This window comes from Vollenhovia emeryi, unplaced genomic scaffold, assembly GCF_000949405.1.
Source record: "Vollenhovia emeryi isolate VEMERY1.0 unplaced genomic scaffold, V.emery_V1.0 DF939201.1, whole genome shotgun sequence".
Taxonomy (NCBI): Eukaryota; Metazoa; Arthropoda; class Insecta; order Hymenoptera; family Formicidae; genus Vollenhovia; species Vollenhovia emeryi.
In genome coordinates, this window is record NW_011967165.1 from 62,210 (window position 1) to 86,267 (window position 24,058).

The 24,058-nt window shown below is 43.4% G+C and overlaps 4 protein-coding genes across 8 annotated transcripts; 2 read left to right on the plus strand and 2 right to left on the minus strand.

Moving 5' to 3' along the window:
* Positions 1-1,061: 1,061 nt before the first annotated feature.
* LOC105561751 (far upstream element-binding protein 3) lies at positions 1,062-11,966 on the plus strand. 4 transcript variants are annotated; one of them, XM_012012018.1, is made up of 14 exons: positions 1,062-1,384; positions 1,935-2,013; positions 2,140-2,319; positions 2,676-2,805; positions 3,898-4,152; positions 4,253-4,472; positions 4,614-4,820; positions 4,940-5,123; positions 5,310-5,467; positions 5,544-5,652; positions 5,733-5,894; positions 5,994-6,202; positions 6,276-6,562; positions 11,860-11,966. In XM_012012018.1, exons 1-13 carry the CDS (start codon positions 1,301-1,303, stop codon positions 6,534-6,536), a joined length of 2,238 nt encoding a protein of 745 aa, XP_011867408.1. In that variant the 5' UTR covers positions 1,062-1,300; the 3' UTR covers positions 6,537-6,562; positions 11,860-11,966. The 4 variants fall into 4 exon arrangements, with proteins under 4 accessions (XP_011867408.1, XP_011867407.1, XP_011867406.1 ...); XM_012012017.1 differs by lacking the exon at positions 11,860-11,966 and adding an exon at positions 8,035-9,239; XM_012012016.1 differs by lacking the exon at positions 11,860-11,966 and adding an exon at positions 7,210-7,354 and having other exon boundaries at positions 1,063-1,384.
* On the minus strand, positions 9,425-13,473 carry LOC105561750 (GMP reductase 1-like). The gene is made up of 6 exons (XM_012012014.1): positions 13,158-13,473; positions 11,973-12,092; positions 11,474-11,731; positions 11,150-11,338; positions 10,852-11,054; positions 9,425-10,762 (listed from the first exon to the last, which is right to left on the minus strand). Exons 1-6 carry the CDS (start codon positions 13,242-13,244, stop codon positions 10,567-10,569), a joined length of 1,053 nt encoding a protein of 350 aa, XP_011867404.1. The 5' UTR covers positions 13,245-13,473; the 3' UTR covers positions 9,425-10,566.
* A 1,666-nt stretch (positions 13,474-15,139) lies between these two features.
* Positions 15,140-18,291, minus strand: LOC105561752 (FK506-binding protein 59). Of its 2 annotated transcripts, none has more exons than XM_012012020.1 (6): positions 18,066-18,290; positions 17,484-17,822; positions 17,209-17,329; positions 16,882-17,129; positions 16,296-16,802; positions 15,140-15,960 (listed from the first exon to the last, which is right to left on the minus strand). In XM_012012020.1, exons 2-6 carry the CDS (start codon positions 17,817-17,819, stop codon positions 15,793-15,795), a joined length of 1,380 nt encoding a protein of 459 aa, XP_011867410.1. In that variant the 5' UTR covers positions 17,820-17,822; positions 18,066-18,290; the 3' UTR covers positions 15,140-15,792. The 2 variants fall into 2 exon arrangements, with proteins under 2 accessions (XP_011867410.1, XP_011867411.1); XM_012012021.1 differs by having other exon boundaries at positions 15,876-15,971; positions 18,066-18,291.
* A 523-nt stretch (positions 18,292-18,814) lies between these two features.
* On the plus strand, positions 18,815-23,921 carry LOC105561755 (zinc finger protein 37-like). The gene is made up of 4 exons (XM_012012032.1): positions 18,815-19,337; positions 19,408-19,554; positions 19,699-19,788; positions 19,951-23,921. The coding sequence occupies exons 1-4, from the start codon at positions 19,191-19,193 to the stop codon at positions 22,738-22,740; spliced, it is 3,174 nt and encodes a 1,057-aa protein (XP_011867422.1). The 5' UTR covers positions 18,815-19,190; the 3' UTR covers positions 22,741-23,921.
* Positions 23,922-24,058: the final 137 nt, after the last annotated feature.

The window sequence follows — 24,058 nt, forward strand, 5'->3', positions numbered from 1 at the left end:
ATTTCATAACATAAAATGTGATAATTTACCAATTATGTGCATTTATATACATATATATATATATCTCTCTTATTTTATATTTCCTACCTTTTTACTAATTTATTAAAATAGTCTTATGAATATTAGTTTTGTACAGGGATTGTAATAAATAATGATGGACCTATTCTTAACAAAAGGAGTATATCGAGGTAAATAATTTATTGTTATCCCTTTTCTTTTGTTATAATTGGTTGTCGTCACAAAGGTAACATATTTCGATTATTCGACAATCGTTAAAAGTCGATACAAATTAATTGATGTATCAAACTAATTTTCTTCGTTAGGAATAAATTTTATACTTGCGCAGACAGTTTGGACAGGTGAGATTGTAAAGTTTTTATAAGAAATGATTAAAGAGTATAAATACAAATCACGAGACCACACCGCCGAAAATTTTGAAACCACTTGTAAACTGTTCTAATCGAGGGTGCAGATTTACCATAATATTACTCAAGCTTCCCCGTAGTCTTCTGGGGCGATTTGCCTTTCATAAAGTAGTGTTTGGTCAACGCACGAAATTCTTTCATTCATGTTTTCGAAATCTTTCAGTAGACTATCAAGATTAACGGAAAGTCGGCGAACGCAGGCTCTCTCGGACGTTTTCATGTCCGCGGAAGTAGTTGCAGTAAAATCATTATTATTTAAATTGTACGCATAATGTCATTAAATAATACTTGGCGAGTTCATCTGCCACCTTTGAATGTGGCGGTCAACTTTGTCACGCTCGACGATTCGTTCGGCGGAATCGGCCCAATCGGCACCGAGTTCCGAGGTCCCGGGTCGCGTTCCGAAACGCACCGACCAGCAACCGAGTCCGCGATCCGAATCTCGGCCCGACGCCCACCGACGCCTTCGGAACGCAATCCCGGGGCAGACTTCCCGCGTTCCCGATTTCCGACGGGGGGCGCGAGTTTCCGCACTAAAACGGCCGCGCGCAGCCAACGGTGGACGCTTGCGCCGTGCCGTTCCCCTGTCTCCCCCCCCCTCCCCCTCGTGAAAGTACGGTTCTTTCGCTCGCGAGGCTGCCGCCGCTTTTTTTCCCCTTTCCTCGCGAACGGCGTCGCGCGCCCTGCACGAGCCCTGGTCTCCGCACGGATCGTCTTTCCGTACCGACCGCGCGCCGCAGCCTCCGCGACGGCGAGGCGGATCCCGTCGGTGAGCGGCGGTGTGACCGAGCCAGCGAGCAGCCACATCAGCCACAGCCAGGCCACAGCAACGTGATTCGATTCCCCGACCCGTCCCAACAACTTGATGCACCAGCATGAGTGATTATTCAGCGGTCGCGCCGCCCCAGAACTTCAGCCAGAGCACCGCGTTCGCGGCGGCACTCCAACGCGCCAAGCAGGTACGCCCGGCCGCGCGGCGCGGCGACGTCGGCGACGGCGATCGGCGGCCCGCGCGCGTCCTTCTCGCCAGCGAGCGTCACGTTGGTCGTGGCGAGCGTTAACAGACCGCGGCCGCTGCCGCTCGAATCGCTCCCGTCTCGCGCGGCGCGATTACGCAGGAGAGTCCCGCGCACGGCATACGCGAGCGATAGAACGCGATTGCAGTTTTCCGATGTCAGAGTAGCTTGCGGCTCGGCGCAATTTTCCCCTTTTTTTTTTTTGGTCCTATGGCGGTCGACTCGGCGTCCGAGAACGCGGTACTTGTGTGTAACGCGACACTTGCGCGTGGCATTACCGTCGACTGAGATATCGTGCCGCTTTGTACGACGATTGAATTTCGACGGCGGAACGTTCTCTCCCGAGTTTCTATGGATCTGTTGGCGCGACGTACTCCCGTTTGCCCCGACGACCATTAGCAGCCGTTTACGATTCGATTTACAACGTGAGTGACGGTACCGGTCGTCGGGGCATGCGAACGGACTTTTATACCTACGCTTGGTCTCTTTCCAGATTGCCGCAAAGATAAATCCTGGTGGCACTCAGAATAATCAAGATGCGAAGTTGAAACGTCCCCTCGAGGATAGTTCAGGTAATGCGCAAAGTTTTGGAAGTACACGTTGATCCGTTTCTCCCTTCCATTTTCGTCGATAGAGCCGTTGGTCCACTCGTCGGATTGCGTTCCTCATTAACGTCGCGTTACGTCTCGTGCTTTCAGAGCCTGAGGCAAAGAAAATGGCATCGTTAGTGGTAGATCCTTTAATAGGCATTCGCGGGGGACCTGCGGGCAATTCGCTTGGGGACGCAGGTGGTCAGGGAGCTAGGCCGCAAGTTTCTTCCAATTTAGGTGGTATATGCAACGAGGACATCAGAGTACCAGACAAAATGGTCGGTTTAAGTAAGTAAAACTGTGGAAGAGGTCACACACTGATTTCACTTAAGTTCCCCGTACAAATGTTCTGTAATACGTTGCATTGCGATATCCGCTGCGACGACTTGAGAATTCGCTGCTTTATGATTTATTGTGACGTATGTAATATCGCCATGTAAATTGTCTAGCCTAAGTATTACCGTTGTCTTAACAATATCCACAAAGTACTTGGTTGCGTTCGAGAACGGTTATGAGTATTGCTTTTATTTTGAGGAAAGTTCTTATATCGATTGGTTCTCGCATAATTGAAATGCAATAGTAGGAACATAAAATATGTACGAGTAATGTACAATTACGTTTAAGTAATAATAATGTATTTACAGTAATTGGCAGAGGTGGAGAACAGATAACAAGATTGCAAAGCGAAACGGGATGTAAGATTCAAATGGCACCGGAAAGCGGTGGGCTGCCTGAGCGTGTTTGCACGCTAACTGGTTCACGAGAAGCTGTCAAGTAACTTGTTTTCCCTTCTTATTTCGTTAATTTCAACTATTTTGTATGCAATGCAATGATACCATGACTTTATATCCACACAATTGTGAATGATAAGAATGGACTCTTTTGTCTGTTTCGGCCTTGAATGCAATTAGTTTTGTCTTTTGGAAATGATTGTTCGATTCGAGTTTCTACGTTTATAGACCGGAAAGAGAGAGTACTTTTTTTCCGTCGAAATTTATTTATAAATCATCCAAGCAAATCTGCTATCCTCCTTAAATTGACATAGGGACGTTTCGCATTCTAGTTTGTTTAAGCGCGAATGTTTTTACCACACTCCCCATCTTGTCACTTGCCCCAAACGAATTGAGAAAATCCACTTCAAACTGCGATGTTACGACGATGTATAAATATTGCACAATGCTTCATCTTATTTATTGGAAAATGTGATTGGATTACGATTGATTCTGATAACAGCTTATATGTCGGTTATACTTTATACATGCTACAATTACATCTTGACATGCATTTCACGAATGTAGGGCATTATATGCTTTTGCATATTAAAATTATAAAATGTTTTACAGAATCTTTATTTAGCTCCTGGATGCCAATAGCGGGTTCAAACTTGACTTGCTATAAGCTTCAGAATTTCTGGCCATTGAAAATTGATTAATGAGTTGACTTTTTTGATTTGATAATTTTGTATTTACTAATAGTTTTTTGCTTTCAATAGGGTATGGAGAGAGGGAGGAGGAAGGAAGGAGGATAGGATATGCATGGGGACGTGTTGATCACAACACATGAAGAAAATTTTATTTATTTATTTAAAACTGCTTATGATTAAACCTATATATGGCATTTTGATACCTATATATGGCATTTTGATACAAAATCTTTGAAACCTTTTATTATACCGTTTGAAGACGTTGATCATTAGATCGTTAGAAAAGAGAGATATTACAAGTGTGATATATAATTTTGATAGATATTAGTGCATATTTATGTGTTGCAAACAAACTTTATTGTTGTACATTGATTAAGTCTTTTGACACGTGTAAAACAGTCTAGTTGAAAAAGTATTGTACATCCGCGTTTTATGTGTTTCAGTCGAGCGAAGGAGCTTGTGTTGTCAATAGTGAATCAAAGAAGCAGAAGCGAGGGAATCGGTGAAATGAATATGAGTGGCAGCAGTGGCGGGATGATGGGACATCCAGGATTTGTTGAGATAATGATTCCAGGTCCTAAAGTTGGCCTGATAATCGGCAAAGGGGGAGAAACCATAAAGCAACTTCAAGAGAAGTCCGGAGCTAAGATGGTTGTTATTCAGGAAGGGCCATCTCAGGAACAAGAAAAGCCTTTAAGGTGAGACGAACGAACGCTTTTCTCTGTGTATGCCCCTCTCAATTTTATCTATCGAGGCAACGTGGCACAATTATTGAACCTTGATATCTTCTTTCTGTAGAATAACAGGGGATCCGCAGAAAGTTGAATATGCGAAGCAATTAGTCTATGAATTAATAGCTGAAAAAGAAATGCAAATGTTTCATAGAGGAGGAGGAGGAAGAGGAGGAGGAGGAGGAGGCGGCGGCGGCGGCGGCGGCGGCGGCGGTGCCGATAGAACACCGAATTATTCTAATGATAGTGGTTTTAATCACGGTCCTGCAAATAACGATGGAGTAGAGGTTAGTAGTGATTTTTACTGTCGCAAACAAATGTATCGATTAAGAACGAATTTGTTGACTTTGAATTTAACTGTACAGAGAGGGGGGAAAGAGAAAGACCCATTTTTTATTCTGAAAATTTATTAAGTTATCGTTTAACAGGTACTCGTCCCGAGAGCCGCAGTTGGTGTCGTTATTGGTAAAGGCGGAGACATGATAAAAAAGATACAGGCGGAAAGCGGAGCTAAAGTTCAGTTCCAACAGGGAAGAGAAGATGGCCCTGGCGATAGAAAATGTCTATTGTCAGGGAAGCATCAGGCTGTTGAACAAGCTCGTCAAAGAATTCAGGAACTGATTGATAGTGTCATGGTATTAATATGTTTATGAAATTAGAATATATATGTGTCCACGAGTTAATATAGCGTTGTACACGACATTACTTATTCATTTTGAATTGTAGAAAATCTGTTGATTCTTTTTATTTTCAGAGGAGAGATGACGGTAGAAATAATATGGGAGGCAGAGGTGGTCCGAGGGGCAATGGTTTTGGAGGCAATCGCAATCCAAATGAGTATGGGAGTTGGGATAGACGACAGGGTGGTCCTATGCAAGATAAGATTGAAACAACATTTACCGTTCCTTCTTCCAAATGCGGCATTATAATTGGCAAAGGTTTTACTTTATTCACGTGTTAATTCAAATGTGTCAATTGTAGAGATATACATGCGTTGTTTAAAGCCTTCAATGTTATTGATTTAAGATCTTTGGGGTTTTATTTTTAAATATATATAATATGCACATGGTAATGTCCTTTTTCTCCTCTCTTTTTAACACTTACGACTTTAAAATCTATTTTAGGTGGTGAAACTATCAAGCAGATCAATCAACAGACCGGAGCGCATTGTGAACTAGATAGAAGGAATCAAAGTAATGAGAATGAAAAGATTTTCATTATTCGAGGTAATCCCGAACAAGTTGAGCACGCAAAGAGAATATTTAGCGAAAAACTTGGCATGGTGCGTTTAGTTATACATGTACATTATTATCCTTATGCGATATATTTTTTTGTAATATTTTGTTTATTGTTTCAAGGGTCCAGCTGGCTCTTCGTATGCCGGTGCACCAGGAGCAGTTGGATACAATCCAAATTGGAATGCAGGGTATCAAGCATGGCCGAATCAGCCACAGTCTAATGACGGAAGTATGTATGGTTTTATGATTCCTTATAGCATGGAAGGAGGTAAGTTGCATAGCTGTTACGCGATACATTTGCTCTTACAGGCAATGCTAATCAAGCTCCTGTACAAGTCAATCCACAGACTGGCCAGCCGGACTATAGCGCTCAATGGGCCGAGTACTATCGGTCGCTAGGCATGCACAGAGAAGCAGACATGATCGAGCAACAAGCGAAACAAGGAAAGCAAGATCATAATCCGCCAGGAGGTAGATACAGTTTTATATCGCAAGGGAGATCTTCGCTGCGAGATTTGCGGCATGATTTTTCCGACCGTTCTGTAAAACTAATAAACTAAAATGTTTCAGGTAATTCGCAAAACCAGTCTAATCCAGCGACAACCGGTTCGGCTGGGCCAAATCAGCAGCAGCAGCAACAGACGCAGCAACAACAGCAGGCAGGCGCTGCGCAAAATGGCGGTCAAGCCGATTATAGCGTTCAATGGGCAGAATATTACAGAAGCATCGGTAAAATAAAGGAAGCGGAAGCGATCGAAGCTCAAATGAAAGCGGGCAAGGTATTTTCTTTAAAACAATAACGTTTAATATCGTTGTTTGCTGCTGTATTTTAATGTCCTGTGTTTTGCGCAGCTCGGGATGCAAGGCAATCAAATGACCCAACAGCAAATGCAAACTCTTCAGGGACAATCGGCTGGTCCACCAGGTACCACGCCTAATGCGTTCCCTCAAGCTTATGGAAATTATCCAACGATGAATGCTGGCTCCGCACCAGCTGGTTATTACGCAGCGAATGCTGGATCTAATTCTCAACCACAGACGGGGCAGCAAAACCCTTCTTTCCCAACAGGATATCAGAATTACCCTTACTCACAGTCCACTTCTGAGAATTAAACTTCCATTTGAGAGAAAGGCAAGCTGTAAGTAAATGTCAGTAACACATGTACATGGATGAGCATACAGAAAATTATATGAAAAAAAGTATACATTTTCAATGATATATTAGATCAAATTGATTATCATAAGAAGTTTATAAGTTTTTGTTTTGGCAAAAGCTTTAATTCCAATGGAGAGAGTCTGGTAACTTGTTTGATATTAAAAAATGATGATTACAGTTGAAGTTTATATGATTTTCTAAATGCTATAGTTGTTATATTGAGCTAATATAAATAAATGTTGGTGAAATATATAAATATGTAAATTCAGCATTAAGAAATGATAATTTTTATTTTGTTTATATACCGGTTTATTTGAAATTATTGTGATCTAACAGTTTAATTATTTCTTCACCTTCAGTTTGTACGACATTTGATACTCATCTTTATATTGGCTTGATATTCCGACGTATTATGAATCAATGGTGTAAGAATAAGGGAATGTTATTTACTGATAATCATTGAACCTCTTTCAGGGAATTTGAATTAAACTTTGCAAAACGTAAAATCTATGACAATTTCGTGGTTCATGTGATGATTTGAATAACGATATATTTTACACCTTTGAAATAAAATCCGCTCTTTTTGTATATGGATCATCTCTTTTTACCATAATTATTTGTTTATTTCAGATAGTTTTCAGATAGCTTTCCAACGGGATGCGGTTAATACCTGCTATATCTCCATATAACTTTTAATCATAAATAGTTGACTGCTTCATAATCTTCATATATCTTTGAGAATGTCATGAGAATCGATTATATTCTGTTTATACTATAAAAACGTTTTGTGTTTTTTTTTATATATACGCATATACATATATATATACATACTATAGGATATCCATCGTTCTAAATTTAAGTAACAAAAAAAAATATCGAACAAGAGAAGTTTGATTGAAATTAATATAATTATAACATAGTATCAATATGATGTCTGTGTTCTACTTATACTACTGTATGTATTTCTGTTCCATAACGTGTATTATTGTAATATAAGTTGAAGCTGGCAGGTGAAGCAGCGGGTCAGAAAGTGGAACGAGGGATCGACATCTGTACCATTTTATTGCCATCCTCTCTCTCTTACTCTGTCTTTCTCTCTCTCTTTCTCTCTCATTAAACTTGTTAAACTTATATCCTTATAAATGCGTTGTTATGAACGATATATTAGTATACTTACTATATTAGATTATTACATACATCTTGATAAGACACTTATTTACCTGAGACACTCGTGTTTTATTATAACTGCATAAAAACTCTTGACTATACGAAATGCTATAATTGATACAGCTGCCATGTGTTTTCATTATCCATGAAAGTTCTTCTACTATATGTATACGAAAGATACATAAGATGACATTTATACATGCTTATGTCCTATTGCACTTGTGTTAAAATACAATGTTACTTTGGTTTTTCTTTTGCTTTCTCGTGAAATACCAATACTATTTTTAGATATTTGGAGCAGCCACTTAGAGAGGTTTACCCGTCCTACGATATATCGTGACATGGAACATCTACAGTTTAAAATGTTTCATTCAGCATTAATCTACATGTACGCAAAGGAATCAGGACCTGCGAACCGGAGATTAGTCGGACGGGATATATAACTTACAATGTGGAATATAATTTACTAACATACTAAATATTGCTTACAATTAGCCAGTATTACATGCTTTTATACGATACATAACAAAACATATTGGCTTTTCATTTCCGAGTAATTAAGTATTAAAAGACTTCACTAGTCATATGTAAAAATGTTCAAATTTTTATATATCTTTTTATTACACGTTTCAATTAATTTATATAAATGGATACGCAGAATCAAAGGTGGGAAGCTCTTTTTTTATCGCAGTTACAAATTCTTCGGTATACTTGCATATCAGCAAAAATTGTATTGAGCTATGTTTCTTTTCGTATAATTTCTAGTTTTCATATTAAATGGGATAAAATTACAATCAACACGATCTTGATTATAACTTTAATTCCATTATGTATACTATACATATCGATGTGCTTCCCTTTTGATGTAATCATGATACTTTTCAATTTCGTCTTTAATATTTCTTACCTACAGTGTGCAACTTCTAAAACATTCTGTATAAAACAATGCATTAACTACGGAATAAGGAGAGATAAAATTGGAAATACCTAACATCTAATAATCTTTCTAGATATATGTTGTATTTATAAAGTAAGGTGTAAGCTTTCATATATTCTACATGTATATCTACATGCTTATTCTTCGATGAAAAGGGAAGTTAACGTATCTTAGTTTTGTTATAGTAAGTTTACTCCGTTACGATCGAAAGCTGGGTAGGAATGACAAAACTATAAATTAATATTTTGTCAAACCGCTTAGTACATTTAAAATTCCAGAGCGTTAAAAGCTAATTATATTTAGCTACAGTTTAGTTATAATTAGTCACTTTTTTTATATAAAGTTATATCAATATTATACTTACATTAATACAATTATGTCAGGAAACACGCATAACTTCTGAAAAATATTTTTAAGACATTTCCATCGTTCCTCAAAATAAATAGAAAATTATTTCAAAATTGCTATAAATTTATGTTTGGCTTTGTTACTTATGTGTTTGATGTAACAGAAAATATGTATCTAAACATGTAACAATACATTTTTTATGTTACTATTTATATTTTTTTCACGCCTTAATAATAAAACAATTTGTTTTTATTTGGTATCTTCTGTGGCATTATTTCACACGAATTTATAATTTAATTAAAAGATAGTCTTGATAAATTTGTTGTATCGCTTGAGAAATGTTTTAACTAAGATATCAAAAATATATAGAGAACAATTGCGTGATTTTTCGCCTTTTGTGTTACTTCAAATTTTTATTTTATGAATACATGCTCATATTTGAGACCGTTGTCATAAATATTGTCTCTGATATTTTTTCGCAGAAATTTGTTACAAATTACGATGTTTCATAATATTTTAAATGTTACTTTACATAGACATAAAATAAAACTAGAATGATAAAATATATATTGTAAACCAGGAAACCTTATACATGCATCATATCACGTTTAATTATTAGGAGAGGATTATTAGTGTGTACAAGTTTCAGAGATGTCTTGTACGAAAACTTTATTGCGATTATAATATAGGAAATATGATAGAATGCTAATAGGAAGGTTTTCTACTTCGTATATTGACATTGTTGGCAAGTATCTTAATCAATTATATTGTCAAACTTGTAATATCGGTATTTACAACCTCATGAATTACATTTTTGTTTCGTTATAATAAGCACAGTAATATTTTCCTCTTTCTTTTTACGTATACTCGATCTTCCTTTATTAATTGAAATCTCTTCTGTTATATTTTATACTTTATGCACATAATTAATTAACATTGGCGAATGTTTCAGGGACGGGCGCAACAGAAAACTTTCCAGTTTCTCTGATCAAGAGAAGCAAATAGCAAATACGTACGAAAGATTTTCACTTAGAAATAAAGTTTCTGTAAAGAACTAAATAGGTATAGGTTACTGTAGGTGCAGTGCAAATTTCATACATGGTTTGTAAAATATAGTGCATATTCGAATTTCATAATAAAACGACAACGAAGTGTGTAAGTACTGCCCGTTCGTTGTTCGAGTACGAGATGTAATTGGAAGATAAAGCATCGATTTGTTGTAGGATAATCTGATATACGATTGTAAGAGAATACCATAAGTGATACACTTAATGTAACGAAATTCCTTTATTTGTGCACCAAGGATTGTTGTATAACGTTCTCCCATTTTCTTTTTTGAGCATACTTAAGGATTAACTCGCAATACTTAGACTGTCGTCACACGACACGATGGTAAATATTTCACACAAGACTGCATTTTCATCCATATATAAATATTATTTGCCAGCAAATAATACACGATCAACAAATATTGGCGTTTAAAACTTTCCTTTCCTAAGCCTTCACTAAAGAGCATAATTTAATAATCGTAAGCTTTACATTTCCGGGGGTGGCCCGTACAGGGGATTTAATTGTTGCGTGCAGCGTATGAACGTCGCCCGTCGCGGCAATTCGCGCAAACGCTCGGCCCCCGTGTAAGTACAAGCGGACCTTAGGCCGCCCAGTATATCCAGCACGGTGTTCTCGACCAAACCTCTGTAAGGCACTTCGACAGTTTTCCCCTCCGAGGATCTGCGCATATTGAAAGAAAGTTTTCCTTGCGTTAATCGTCCCCGCACGCACAGTGCTCATTCGTGGCGCCACGACGGTGGGCCTCTCACCTGTAGTCCGCGACACCGCCGGTGTGCTTCTTCATGGCCGTGTTGGAGGACATGCCGTAAAAGAGCTTGAACCTCTTGCCGTTCTTCTCTATAACTTCGCCCCCACATTCGGCGTGGCCCGCGAATATTCCGCCCGCCATGACGAAGTCCGCGCCGGCACCGAACGCCTTCGCCAGGTCTCCCGGGCAAGTGCACCCACCGTCCTGGCGAACGTCAATAATGCAGGGCGTGGGCGAAGGGGAGGGCGCGTCTCCGATTACATCTCGACGGAGAGTTAGATGATAATATAAATACTCACGGCGATAATGTGGCCCTTCAAGCCGTGCGCCGCATCCGCGCACTCAATCACGGCGCTCAATTGCGGATACCCAACGCCGGTCTTCATCCGCGTCGTGCACACGGAACCCGGGCCGATTCCTACTTTAATTATATCCGCCCCCGAGAGTATCAGCTCCTCCACCATTTCCCCTGTCACAACATTTCCTGCCTGTAGCGGCAGCAATTAATCCTCATGCGCAATTAACGTTACACAAATATTCAATTGATATCCAATCGCCCGTCGCGATCGGTCGACCGTGTTTCTGTCGCGGCTCGAACGACCGGACAGTACGATTGTACTTACAATTATAGTGTGGTTCGGATACCGCGACCTGACTTTTCTCAAATACTCCACAAAATGCTGCGAGTATCCGTTCGCAACGTCTAGGCATATAAATGACAATTCCGGCACGACTTCCAAAATGCTCGAGAGCCGCTCGTAATCCTCATTTCCCGTCCCCGAGCTGGCCGCTATATTCTTTACGCAATCGGGATTTAGCGCGGCAAAGTCTTTCCATTCATCTGCGGTATAATATTTATGAACCGTAGTAAAAAGACCATGCTAAAAGAATGTGCACAATAAGTAAGGTGACGCATTGCACGTCCGAGCGATATTTTTCTTTCTATGTACATGATCTTAATGTTAATAATGCGATAGGCATTCAATTTATATCTGTTTAACGTATGCAGATGCATGTATGAGGGAGGAGAGGTGGGGAAGGCTGTTGAAGAGTCCACCGAGTCCGGCGGAGGGGAAAGATTTCGGTGTTTCTTCCAGGCGGACTTGTCAGGTTGTTCTGTACCTTCGACAGAGCTTTTGCCATCTCAAACGTCCCGACTGTGTCCATGTTAGAAGCCATCACGGGAATTCCTCTGTACGTTTGTTTCGAATTGCGAAACGTGATCTCCCTGAAGAGGTCCACCTGTAAATGCGAGTCGAGGGTGAAATATTAATATTACTTTCACAATGGCAATCGAGGAATATGTAATCTCGTAGCGGCGTAACAGCCAATAAAGGCGCGACGCGACGGTCGTTCTCGTTGATCTTTGATTTGAAATTTTCTACGAAGCGCGCGAGACCCAGGTAGAACCCCGAGGGGAGGAAAAAGTCAGGATGATGTCAATTTGATGTCATATTGATCAAATTTATGTCAAATTTTGGTCAGTGTGGCATCAAATTGATCAAAATTTGACACAAATTTGGTCAATACGACATCAAATTGACATCGTCCTGACCTTTTCTTCTCCTTGGGATACTAGCCATGAAAACATCAGGATGGCATCAGTTTTTTATCTTTTTTTTTATCTATCGCGGTGACGTCAAAATAATCCACCGAGAGCCCTATTTTTGACATCATTAAGATGGTTGTTTTTTTTGTGATTAACTTGTCCCAAAGAGAAGAAAAAGTCAGGATGATGTCAATTTGATGTCATATTGATCAAATTTATATCAAATTTTGGTCAGTATGGCATCAAATTGACCAAAATTTGACACAAATTTGGTCAATACGACATCAAATTGACATCGTCCCGACTTTTTCTTCCACGCGAAGCAGCGTCTCTCCGTCGACGTAAGGACGATCGGCCGACGGGAAGTCTGCGCGCTCGGCGAGAATGGAATCAATAAGTGAAAGTTTCGCGCCCGCGAGAAGGGCCGTGAATTTTCGACCGGCGATCGCGCCGGCGGCGGGTCGCGTGAAATCGACCCGCGACTCACGTCGCGCGCGCGCGCGCACGCACGCACACGCGTGCGAGCGATCGAATTTAAAATCAACCGTGCGTCCGTGTCCCGAGGACAATACGCACGTCCCGCGACATTACGCGACGGATAACGCGTCGCGTCCCTCTTTCCTCCCCGACTCCCTTTCTCTACTCCCCTCCCGCGCCGGAGGAGGCACGCGTGCAATTATTCCCAATTATGCGGCGCGGAGCGCGACTTTACACTCCAATTACATAAAGACCTCCCCTCCCCCTCGCGCGGCACTCACGTCCGATCGGCTCTTGAGCGTGCTCCGTTTCGGGCGCAGCAGCACATCCTTAAAGTCCAGCTTTATGTCATTTATTATGTTCGGCATCGCGGCGGCTGACACGGTGGGATCCACCCCTCGATCTAGCAGACGGCTTGCCCGAGACTGGCTCCGCTCCGCTCCGCTCCGCTCCGCTCCGCTCCGCTCCGCTCGCTCGCCCGACTCGCCGCGCTCGACCGCTCAGACGTCGCCGCCGCCGCCGCGCTTGTTGCCGAGGAGAACCCGTGACCGCGGACGTTCCTGCTGCACTGGCTGGTACAACCCAGGCATGGCACATTTGACACGCCGCGCACGAGGGAGGGAGAGGGAGGGAGAGAGAGAGAAAGAGAGAGCGCGCTATTTTCGTCCCTCTCTCCCTCGCGCCCCTTATTGAACCAGGGCGGCGCGGCCTCGGGGGCGCTTCTAGAGCCGCGCTCCTACTCCCGCGCGTCCCTCCCGAAATGTATACGGAAATATTATTGCTCGGGAGAGCCGCGCGCGCGGCCCGCCCCGTCGAGAGATTCACCGGGGGCTCCGGTATCTCCGATCGACGTCTCACGCGGCGGAAATGTCTCAACGTGAGATATTCGGCGAAGGCTTACCCGGGCGTCGCCGTGGGATGCCTGGATTTACGTCCGCGTGTATTGCTTTACCGCGCGAATAACAATGGAAATTTTTCCAGGTGGAGAAATGTCGCTGCTCCAAAATCTACGCCGAGCGTAGTCGCACGACACCGGGGGCCAAACGCGTAATCTCGTGCGTCTCTATTCGTCGCCTCTGCGAGACGCCTCCTCGTCGTGGATATTTTCCGTCGAGTCGTTTGATTTTTCTATTTGTTTCCCTTAAAGATGCCGCAGCACTCGATCCCGGATTTTTGTCGCTCTGGACGAACGCCAGCCGGCGGTCGACGCATTGCGCAAAGTCCTGATGGCTCGGACGACCGTAAAGCCATCCCTGCGGTCACACACGTGCGTGCGTGCGTGCGTGTGTAATGTACACTAATAATGCTGATAACGTATCAGGACGTCTAGACGACACGTCCAGACGATCGAGGAAGCTTATTTCTTTCAAGAGACCAACGTTTACTCGCGCGCAGTCGGCGGAGTTTTATTTCTCGTCAGATAAAGTCTTTACATTGTGCCATTCCGGTACTCGCAAATTCGACGTTACGTTCCGTAAAAATGACAAGCGTATGGGAAGCTCGGATTTCATATATTCCAATTAATGTATTTGTAAAGAGAGGAAAGTCCCCTATTATGAGACAAGCTCCTAATATGAGACAGCGGGGTTTGCGTTAAATTAACAGGCCCGCATCTGTTGATTTCGCGAATGTATTGCTCTTGGAGCGAAGTCCGTTTAGTGGAAAATTCATTGTTACATCGTGTAATTGTTGCGGAAAAAGATTTGTGATTGAAAACCTGCTATCTCACAATAGAGGACTTTTTTCCTCTGCATTATCTTTGATGCAACTGCAAAATGCGCTGGCAAAACTCGAAGTTATTGAAACTCTCAGTAAAACGAAGACCAAGTTTTCTAGAACATTGAAAGACGGATGGTTTTATTTAACTTTCAGTCAACGAGAACCGATTCAAACTGGAGCACGAACGCTTGTAAATATTCGTAAAAGACAAAATGTCAAGTATGAACCGTAGCGAAGTGCGTCGCATTTAAAGAGTTACGTGTATATCTTAAAGAGTTTCGACCGTGGAAGCGTTTTACTGCGACGTTTACATAACAGGGAAATAATGCGGACGTCTTATTTCGTGTACAAGTAGAAACTATTTTGGTCCGAGATGTGAGAAATCAATTTGTGTGCTAGGAATACATATTCTACGTAAGTTCGCCGTATACAGAATACACGAAATACAGACTTACATCGACCGATTTATCGAGAAGGATGCTTCGTTTACCGATCAGTAATTATGGGTAAGGGGCTTAGTGATTATTACAATATGTCAGTCTACTGAAATGACATTTGAATCTTCATCAGATTTTCTTATATTTAATTCTGCAATGTTCCGTTTTGGCTCTGTAACGTCATACATAATTCACGAATCAGAGTAGACGGCGTGAGAAAAGGTTTCTCGCTAATGAGCTACTTTTATACAATTGTGACCGGTGCACATCAGCTTTGTATATTTTTTCTTGCACTGATGTACAAGCAGTTGTCTGAACGTCCGATTCCATGCGCATACAATGTACAAAATAATGACCGACATGTTCAAGCTTAAACAATGGCACTGCATTATAATGGAATGGCGTAAGTTGAGATACAATGATTGCGTAATCGTTACACACAATTTGACAGAAGTCGGAAATGTATACCGTATGTCTGCTCGAGGTCGAAGATACGTTTGAGATATTTTTGTAATTGATGCTGCGTAAGTGACCGCGTAAGTACAGAAAACTTTCGCACGTATTGACCCGCGTCAACCCCACGTACTAAAATTAAACACTTAATGTCTCGATACTGGTGTTCGATACTAGTAAGTGTAATTTTCAATTTTTATAAAAGATAGCAGTACTTAGGCACTGGAAACAAAACTTGACGGGACTGCAGTTCGTTGGCAGTTACGGGGCAGTGTAACGGAGTAACAGCTTTCGACGAGTCATTGTTTTACATGTTTTTGAATTCACCAGAACCATTAGCGTTGAGCATGAGTATGTTAGGATTTTCCTTTTCAAAGGCAGTCGCGTCTCTGCCTCCTGGTCTCTCCTCCTGTCCCCATTCTCCTAGAGTCCCGCGCATCACATCTGGCTGATCCTTCAGTTTTTGCTCCTCCTTCTGCGAGATTACTAACGGTTTATGGTCACACGCAAACACATTGACAAGTTAGTTTTCAAGATTCATTCGAGTTAAATTCATCAGCCTTTATACCGTTCGTGATTATTTATAACAAATGCAGAATCTACAGGCACGTTATTTGCCGTATTAGAGAACGTGAACAACGATCGACATCGAAATGTATGTTTGTTGGACATTGCAGAGGTAAATTCCGTTTCAAATAGCTAAGTGCTCATGATAAATTTCACGGCCAACACCGATCGAAAACTGAGCGCGTAAAAAGGGTCGTATATCGATTAAAAAAATGTTATTCAACATTATTGTTCTTCACAAACCTGCTTATCTTCCTGCGCAAACTTATCGAACATGTTCGCGTAAAGTTTCTTCTCTTTAATTAATTGCTTCTTAATAAGAGCATTACAGATTAAAATTTGTTTAGACGCGGCCGTATTTTTCGGCTGTACTTTTAGGACCTCTTGGAAATCGTTAACAGCGACTTCAGGCGATGCGAGCCCAAGGTGCGCCTGTCCTCTTCTGAACAGCGCCTTTTCATTCTGCGGATCCAGTTCTAGCGCTTTGGCACATTGCTCCTTGGCCGAAAGGTTATCATTGGTTTTCAGGTAACACAGAGCGAGGTTTAGGTGGCCCGCCAACATGAGGCTATCCCTCTCCTTTTTGAGATCATCCGTGAAATCTGACGCATTTAAGTACTTGAAGACTTTCTGGTATGCTTTAATGGCTAGACTGATCTTATCCGATGTCAAGTACTGCGTTCCTTTCTCTTTCTGCATCTTTGCCTGTTCTATCTTTTCCTCTGGCTTCAACGACCATGCGGTTGCCTCCTGTATAAAATTCCAGTAATTAAGAGGGTCACAGAATTAGAGAGACGAGTACTCATCTCCAATGATCGCAATCGTATACCTTCTCGAAGTTCTGTAATTCTACTTCGTACTCCACCTCCGCGTTCGGCGGAATATTGTGTTTCGGGTTTCCTTCCTCCTTAAATGCATACTGGCTTTTAATTAGCAGCTTGGACTTCTCGCCTTTCGAAAAGCGCAGCAGCGCTATCTCCACACCCTCCACAATTCCCATGGCTTCTCCTTCGCCAAGGATAAATTCTACAGCTCTATCTTCGAAAGCTCTACCATTGTACCGTCCAATCATGTATACTAAGAATGTAAGAGGGCTCGTTAAATGAAGAGCATACAACATATATCTCATTCAGGTCGACCAAAACGCGATACTAACTCTTTACGGCACTGCCATCCTCCGGATTCGTGTAGTTTTGGCCAGGGACGATCTGGTATCTCTGGATGCTCTTATCTTTATTCGGACTTAGATCTTCTCCACACCAATCAAGTAATTCGATCTAGAAAAGGTATGCGTGGTACAATACGGCCAACAATTCTCCGATACGCGTGTACGTTATTAAAATATTGATAGTTTTAGACGACGATTAACGCGACGTAAAACGTTTTGGAGTCGCAGAAATTGGTCTGCAGCAACTGTCGCTGTCGACTCACCTCAAACTTGAGCGTGGCATTGGGTGGGATCATCGGCGGGCTACCATTCTCGCCGTAGGCGCATTCGGGGGCGCACGTCAGCATGGCAGTCTCACCCTTCTTCATGGTGGCGACTCCGATGTCCCATCCCTTGATAACGGTGCCGGTTCCGAGATTGAATTTGAACGGCGCGTTCCTGTCCCTGCTGGAGTCGAACTTTGTGCCGTCCAGCAAGGTGCCGGTGTAGTGGACCTTGACGTTGCAGCCGTTCATGGGGGTGAGATCGCCCACTCCCTCCTTGATGATCTCCTTCAACACGCTCCTGTCCTTCGCGGGGGACACATCTATCTCGGCCATTCTCTACGGGCGTGAGAAGAAGAGAGGATTGTTAGGACCGGAGGCTCTTCCCGCCGCGCGACGACGTCGATAATCCAACGGCCGCAAGTCCGCCGTCCCCGTCCGCTACGAATGTTCTCGAATCGAAATGTTAATGCGCGAATACTAACGACGGGAGGAAATGACTCTGCAAGACGCGCGCGATTAATTCGCTCGTGCGTACGTGACTTTTCTGTGAGAATATTAACGCCGAGCGGAGATACGTACGGAATAGGACGCACGTTCGGTTGTACGTGACGCAGCGGAGACGACTCGTTCCAAACGCAGCCCCACACGCGTGCCGGACGATTCGAAACAACTCTGTGTGCAGTCGGCTCCCCGACAATCCTCCGTGCACCGGCGCAAATCGATCTCGGAGCTCACCAGAAAACGCGACTCCAGTCAGGCTTCCTGCTGCGGCGCCACGACGGTCGACACTCCCGCCCTCGATCGCATCGCGCCGGTTCTCTTCAATATTATCGACTTGCAGCCTGCCAGCTGGCTCTGTTCGTAAAACGCGCATTTAGCAAGTGGAGGAAGATTTCTGCATTACCGACACGCGGTAACCTCTCTACATTATCGACCTCACTAATGTGATTATCATTTTTTACTAGATTATGAAAATTGCTCGTTGGCGATTATATTTGTTGTTCACTGACGAGACTCAATTCAGTTTCTCCTCATTAACGGCTCGGCGTATTTTATTAAGTCAGTAGGTCGGCAATAGAGACCGGATTAAATCCTCGTCGCTGATGCGCATACATGAAATGAATTCGATATAGCCTGGTCCTGGGTTCGTCCCCTTCCGCAATAATCCACATCATAGGACGGTATTTCAGCTCGTCGAGCATCGCGAACGAATAATGACCGGTGTTTAATTCAACGCGATAACGCGTCGGACCAATGAAGAGCCCCGCGTCGCCGAAGCGTCCCGCGCTGTCCGCCAATCGCCGCGGGGCGTTTTCATCGCGAGAGGCGCGCTTGGATTACGTCGTCGTCGAGTGCGCCATATTTTCGTTCCGCGCGCTTTGCCGTGCTCGCGGTCATGGCGGACGTGTCTTGTCACGGCGGCGAGTGATTGCGTTAGCCGAGTGACCTGAGTGCCGGGCGTCTTGCTGTGTAAAATTTCTACAGATACAGCGGCCGTGACATCGTCGGAGATCGTCACCGGGGTCGCGCGTCGCGCTCGGCCGCGCCACGTCCGCGCCCGAGTCGCGCGAACGGAGGCTTGAAAGGTTATTGATGGGGAGATACGGATACTCGCCGCTGGAACACGACCGACGTGTCTCGAGGTGTTGTTGAGCGGCGATCTCGCTTGTTTTTCCGGGCCGACCACCGCCTGCCGCCGGGACGATGGCGGCGGACAAGCCGACGGACGAGCCACCAGGTATGGCCGAGCGCTGCCGGATATGCCTGTTCGACCACGGTTGCATGACCAGCTTACTCAACGACCGTGTGGAGACCCAGCTCAAGGACCTGACCAAGTGCACCAGCATCGACGTAGGTTCCCTTCTTCTCGCCCCGCCGCGTTCCCCGGGCCGCGCCTAATCCATCCTTTCGTCTGTCGCAGATCAAGTACGAGGAGAACCTACCCGGCGTGGTGTGTCACAGGTGCTTGTACAAGCTGTCTCTATGGAACGAGTTCAAAGAGATGTTTATACAGTCCAACAAGGCCCTCTTGGAACAGCTGGAGATCTCGGAGGTGTCCGATAACGATGTAAGTACCCAGTGAGAAATGACACGTGTCATTTCGACACCGATCGACGAGTTATTTCACGCCACGGTAGCCCCCGGTGCCGTCTCGCTTCGTCGCGTTTTGCGTACGCTTTGACATAACGCCCCTTTCGTTTTCGCATCCCAGATTAAAGACTCTTCCAAGGATGGGGATATGGGGCAGGACGTAAGAAAGAAACGTAAAGGTGACAAGAGTAACTTGTGTAACCTTGACAAGGTACGTCTTTATGTAAACTCGATAATTAATTGTGCTGAGTACATTTCCGCAAAGTTACTGTCATTTCCATTTTTTTTTCTATACCAATTATTCAACGACAATTGAGTCATTCAGGAGTTACTTACAGCGATCCACGGAATAATCCGATTGTCCCGATTTCAGAAAAAGTCGAGGCTAGATGTGTCTTCGGCAGAAGGTACGAATGTTACTTGTGGCACAGGTCAAGGTGTAATAGACGTGATGTCGTCGACTGACGATTTGCCAAAGGGGAATGCAAAGGTCGGCAAGCAGCAAGATGCGGAGAGTAAAATGTCCTATTCCGGATCAATGAGAGCTAGGCTGTTACCCGCGAGACGCGGTAGAAACATCGAGCGGAGGAAGGCGTCCACGAAGCGTTGGGTAGCGAGGAAGAGGGCGCTGTTGGCCGCGACTGGGGAAATCGTATCGGATACGGACTCCATAGCCTCCGACGAGATGCAGTTGTCGCCTGTGCAGAAGGCTCGAGCGAAGACGAACGCGGATAAGGAGGCGGAGAAGCAGAAAAAGATTGCAAAGGTGCTGAAGAATCTAGAGACGAATCTTACGGAGAAGTACAAGGTCGCGTTCCGTGACAAGGACACGGATTCCGACACGCGCAGAACGAGATACAGCAAGGAGCCGAGCTCGAACGTCTCGAAGCAGAGAAACAAGAATTCGTTGTTGAGCTCAGTCGGTACGAAGAGCATCAAGCAGAGAAATATATCCTCGGACAGTTTGATCGAAAGGGACAACTCGTTAACGGACAACGTTATGCTGGAAGTCTGCGCGAACAAGTCCAAAGTGCAGGCTGACGAGCAAGCTTTTACACCTCAGTCGTTGAAATCCGAGCTGGTGGTCGGCGACGTAACGTTTGCCGTAACGTCAACATTAATTCTCGTGGACCCAAGGAATCTTGATAATGTGGACATAAACAATTTAACGAAGGATTCCAAGAACTCGAGCCTCGACGAGAGCAATCAGGAGAAGAATACGGATATCATCGACGCCGTTCAGTTGCGTAGAGTAAATCCCGTGACGCCCAACACGCGCAGCAAATCCAAGAGCAAGTTTGTCGAGAGATGCTTGAACATCGAGGTGGAGGGTAACGAATTGGAGGTGCTGAAACGCGTGCAACACGAGTTGGCGGACTTCGTCGAGAAAGATATGAAGCAAAAGTTATTAGGTACGGATGACAGCGTCGCGAAAATCGACAAAGTGAACAGCGCCAAAAGCGAAGGTGACTACCTGCGGCAGAAACTCGACCAGAAGTTGAAAGATATAATAGAATTTTCCATAAAGAAAAATATCGAGTCTTCTATGATAGGGCAAATGGGCAACAGTCAGGGATTCACGAGATTTTCGTCAACGTTGGCGAACATAGCTGTAAACTCGCCCAAGTATCAGCCGAAAGTTGTGGTAAAACGCCTAGACATGGCGAAGGAGAGCAAGCATTATAACGTCAACAACGCCCACGCGTTGAAGCTGAAGAGCAAGCGCATCGGACCGTTCAGCATGATCACTCGTAAACGTCAAATCATACCTCCGGTAAGATACAACGATTACAATATCACAGCACTCAGCTCCGATTCGGATGTGTTGGACGATGACGCGGCCGAAACTCTGACAACGCTCAAGCCGATCAACATGAAAACGCCGAATGTGACGAGGAGACAGTCGGCAACCATTATTGGCAAGCCCGTGGAAAAAAGACAAGCCGATGGCGAGGAGGCCAAGAAGATAGAGGATCCCGTAACTGAGAACCATATATGCGGGGTGTGTGGACTCACATTTCACGCCCGCAGCGACGTCGAGGCTCACGTTCGGACTCACAAAACCCCTGTCGTGCAGGTCGTGCTGCAGAACGATCATGCGAGCCCGTCGCCGAAACCGCGGCAGGCGGGCAAGCAGAAGGTGATGCGCTGCAAGAGGTGTCACGAGATAGTCGAGGCACGTCTCGTCAAGACGCACGTGTGTAAATTTCACAAGTGCTACGTCTGCAACTCCATATTCCGCACGAAGAACATTCTCGCGAAGCACTTGGAGAGCCACGACCATTCCGAATTCAACATAATCAATGCGATCGGCAACAAGAAGCTGAACAATGCTGACGCGTTACTGAAAATTCTGTCGGCTGCGTCCGTGTCACCGCAGAAGGATCAGGAGACCGAGGCTGAGACTGCGACTGCGGCTGCGACTGCGACTGCGACTGCGACTGCGACTGCGACTGCGGCTGCGACTGCTACTGTGACTGCCACTGCGATTGCCACTGCAACTGGAACGAAAACGCAGGCTCTTGCAAATGAGAAAAATGACATCCAGTCCGACAAAATTAGTAGCACAGGCATGAAGCTCGATAATGCTGAAACTATTAAGAGGAAACCCGAGGAAACGTACACCTGCTTCGTGTGCGACAAAATTTTTACGGACAAGGAAGTGCTGAAGGATCATTTGCAGATGCACTGCGACGATTTGAGCGAAGGGGAGCAGAGCAATAGCAAGGATCAGTATCAGTGTGCTATTTGTGGCAGCACTTTGGAATCTGATCAAGCGTTAGAGGATCACGTTGGCAAGCACTTGTTCGATGACGAGGACGACAACCCTAATCTGATTAGCATAAACCAAAGCAGTGAGAGTTATACTGATACGAGGGAAACCGAGTATCAGTGTGGCCAGTGCTCAGAGATGTTTGACTCGGAGGTGTTGCTGGAGATGCACATGCAAGCGCACGAGGAGGAATTCGCGATAGCGGAGTGGGAGGAGCAAGGAATGAAGGTGCAACAATATCAATGTATGCTCTGCGACGAGTTGTTCAACGCGGAAGAGGAGCTGGCGGAACATTTGGACATACATAATGCGAACGCGCAAGTATGCCAGTTGTGCGACAAGCCGTTCCGTACGCTGGAGGACCTGCAGAAACACGTTGCAACTCATTGATATATCAAATGTGTAATCAATATTTTATATGTATATGTATTAATAGCTATTACGAAACCTCTGTGGGATAATGAGCAGATAAGATTCTACTACAGGCTGCGTTCGCTTTGGCTTTAACTTTGGAGCTCACATGCTGAAAGTGTCATTCTATTTTTGCACATTGCATGTCGAAGAAAGATAGAGAAAAAGATAGAATGACGTCTTCAGCACGTGAGTGCCCGAAGCAAGCGTAGCTATGTTTGTCATGGTTGCTACGAAATCTGCCAATAACAATGTGAATATTATAAATTTTTTGTTCGAAATATCCAAGTTAGCTATACAATTGGTTGTAAAATTTATCAATTCCTTAACTTTGCCATTCAATTAACGCATATTTTATTTAAGACAATTATTTATAAAACGAGGCGCTGTTAGGCGTATATTAATAATTAATTCAAATTTTAAATTTCTCTTCGAAAGAAGTAAATTCTGTTTATTTATGACGAGCATTGATAAGATTGTCATTTTATTTTTATTCAAGATCAAGTAAGATCGCACCCTTTAAGTAAAAGCGCTGCTTGAGTATAAGTTTTGGAAAGTTTATCTTCTAGAATATCTGTTCCGACTTATATTCTGGAAATATACACTTTCTGTTATACATATGTACGTAGAAAAGAGAGGAGGAGAAAACAAACATAAAGGTAAACACCTTTTCTGTACGACCGTATCCCTTTGCCGATTCATAATTAGCGTATTTTATTTTATGTTTAAAACCTTTATACATTATAGCGATACTTGTTGGTATAAATGTATCACACAGAGAATGTAAGTTATCTAAGTTGTCAAATTATGTGAGATATAGCCCCAGCCAAATCGTACGAATAACTTTTTATTTTACGTGCAAAATGAAATCTTAGTTGGGTTTTTATCTGAGATATTTTCATTCGCAATGATGATGGAAAAAAGTCTGTTTTTCCTCTTCGAAGAACTCTATATATACTTTATAAATATAAAACTTTATAAATATTACATTGATAAAAAAAAGTTTATTTTCGCAGTAAATATGTTATTTAAAATGTACAATTGCATACAATATTGTACACTTGACACGTACTAAAACGTTGTTAAATATAAGCAACTGCGTTAAATAGATGATTAAATGCATAAATAAGGGGATGTTACAATATATTTTATTAAGAGATTATTTTTCTTCTCCTATTAATACATCTGTGTAGTTATTAGCAATAAATATGCATGGCCATTCGAGATAGTAGATTAAGTAGAAATAATTGACATTAAAGCATTCTAAGAAATAATTGTATTAAAAAAGAAAATTTTT

Coding starts and splice junctions, on each gene's coding strand:
- LOC105561755 (XM_012012032.1), top strand. CDS start 19,191: ATGGCGGCGGACAAGCCGACGGACGAGCCACCAGGTATGGCCGAGCGC. Junction 19,555..19,698: donor CGGAGGTGTCCGATAACGAT/GTAAGTACCCAG, acceptor TTCGCATCCCAG/ATTAAAGACTCTTCCAAGGA. Junction 19,789..19,950: donor ACTTGTGTAACCTTGACAAG/GTACGTCTTTAT, acceptor TCCCGATTTCAG/AAAAAGTCGAGGCTAGATGT.
- LOC105561751 (XM_012012018.1), top strand. CDS start 1,301: ATGAGTGATTATTCAGCGGTCGCGCCGCCCCAGAACTTCAGCCAGAGC. Junction 2,014..2,139: donor TCCCCTCGAGGATAGTTCAG/GTAATGCGCAAA, acceptor TCGTGCTTTCAG/AGCCTGAGGCAAAGAAAATG. Junction 2,320..2,675: donor AGACAAAATGGTCGGTTTAA/GTAAGTAAAACT, acceptor ATGTATTTACAG/TAATTGGCAGAGGTGGAGAA.
- LOC105561752 (XM_012012020.1), bottom strand. CDS start 17,819: ATGGCCGAGATAGATGTGTCCCCCGCGAAGGACAGGAGCGTGTTGAAG. Junction 17,330..17,483: donor ATGCCACGCTCAAGTTTGAG/GTGAGTCGACAG, acceptor TACCTTTTCTAG/ATCGAATTACTTGATTGGTG. Junction 17,130..17,208: donor GGATGGCAGTGCCGTAAAGA/GTTAGTATCGCG, acceptor TTACATTCTTAG/TATACATGATTGGACGGTAC.
- LOC105561750 (XM_012012014.1), bottom strand. CDS start 13,244: ATGCCGAACATAATAAATGACATAAAGCTGGACTTTAAGGATGTGCTG. Junction 11,732..11,972: donor TGGCAAAAGCTCTGTCGAAG/GTACAGAACAAC, acceptor ACATTCTTTTAG/CATGGTCTTTTTACTACGGT. Junction 10,763..10,851: donor GGCGGTGTCGCGGACTACAG/GTGAGAGGCCCA, acceptor CAATATGCGCAG/ATCCTCGGAGGGGAAAACTG.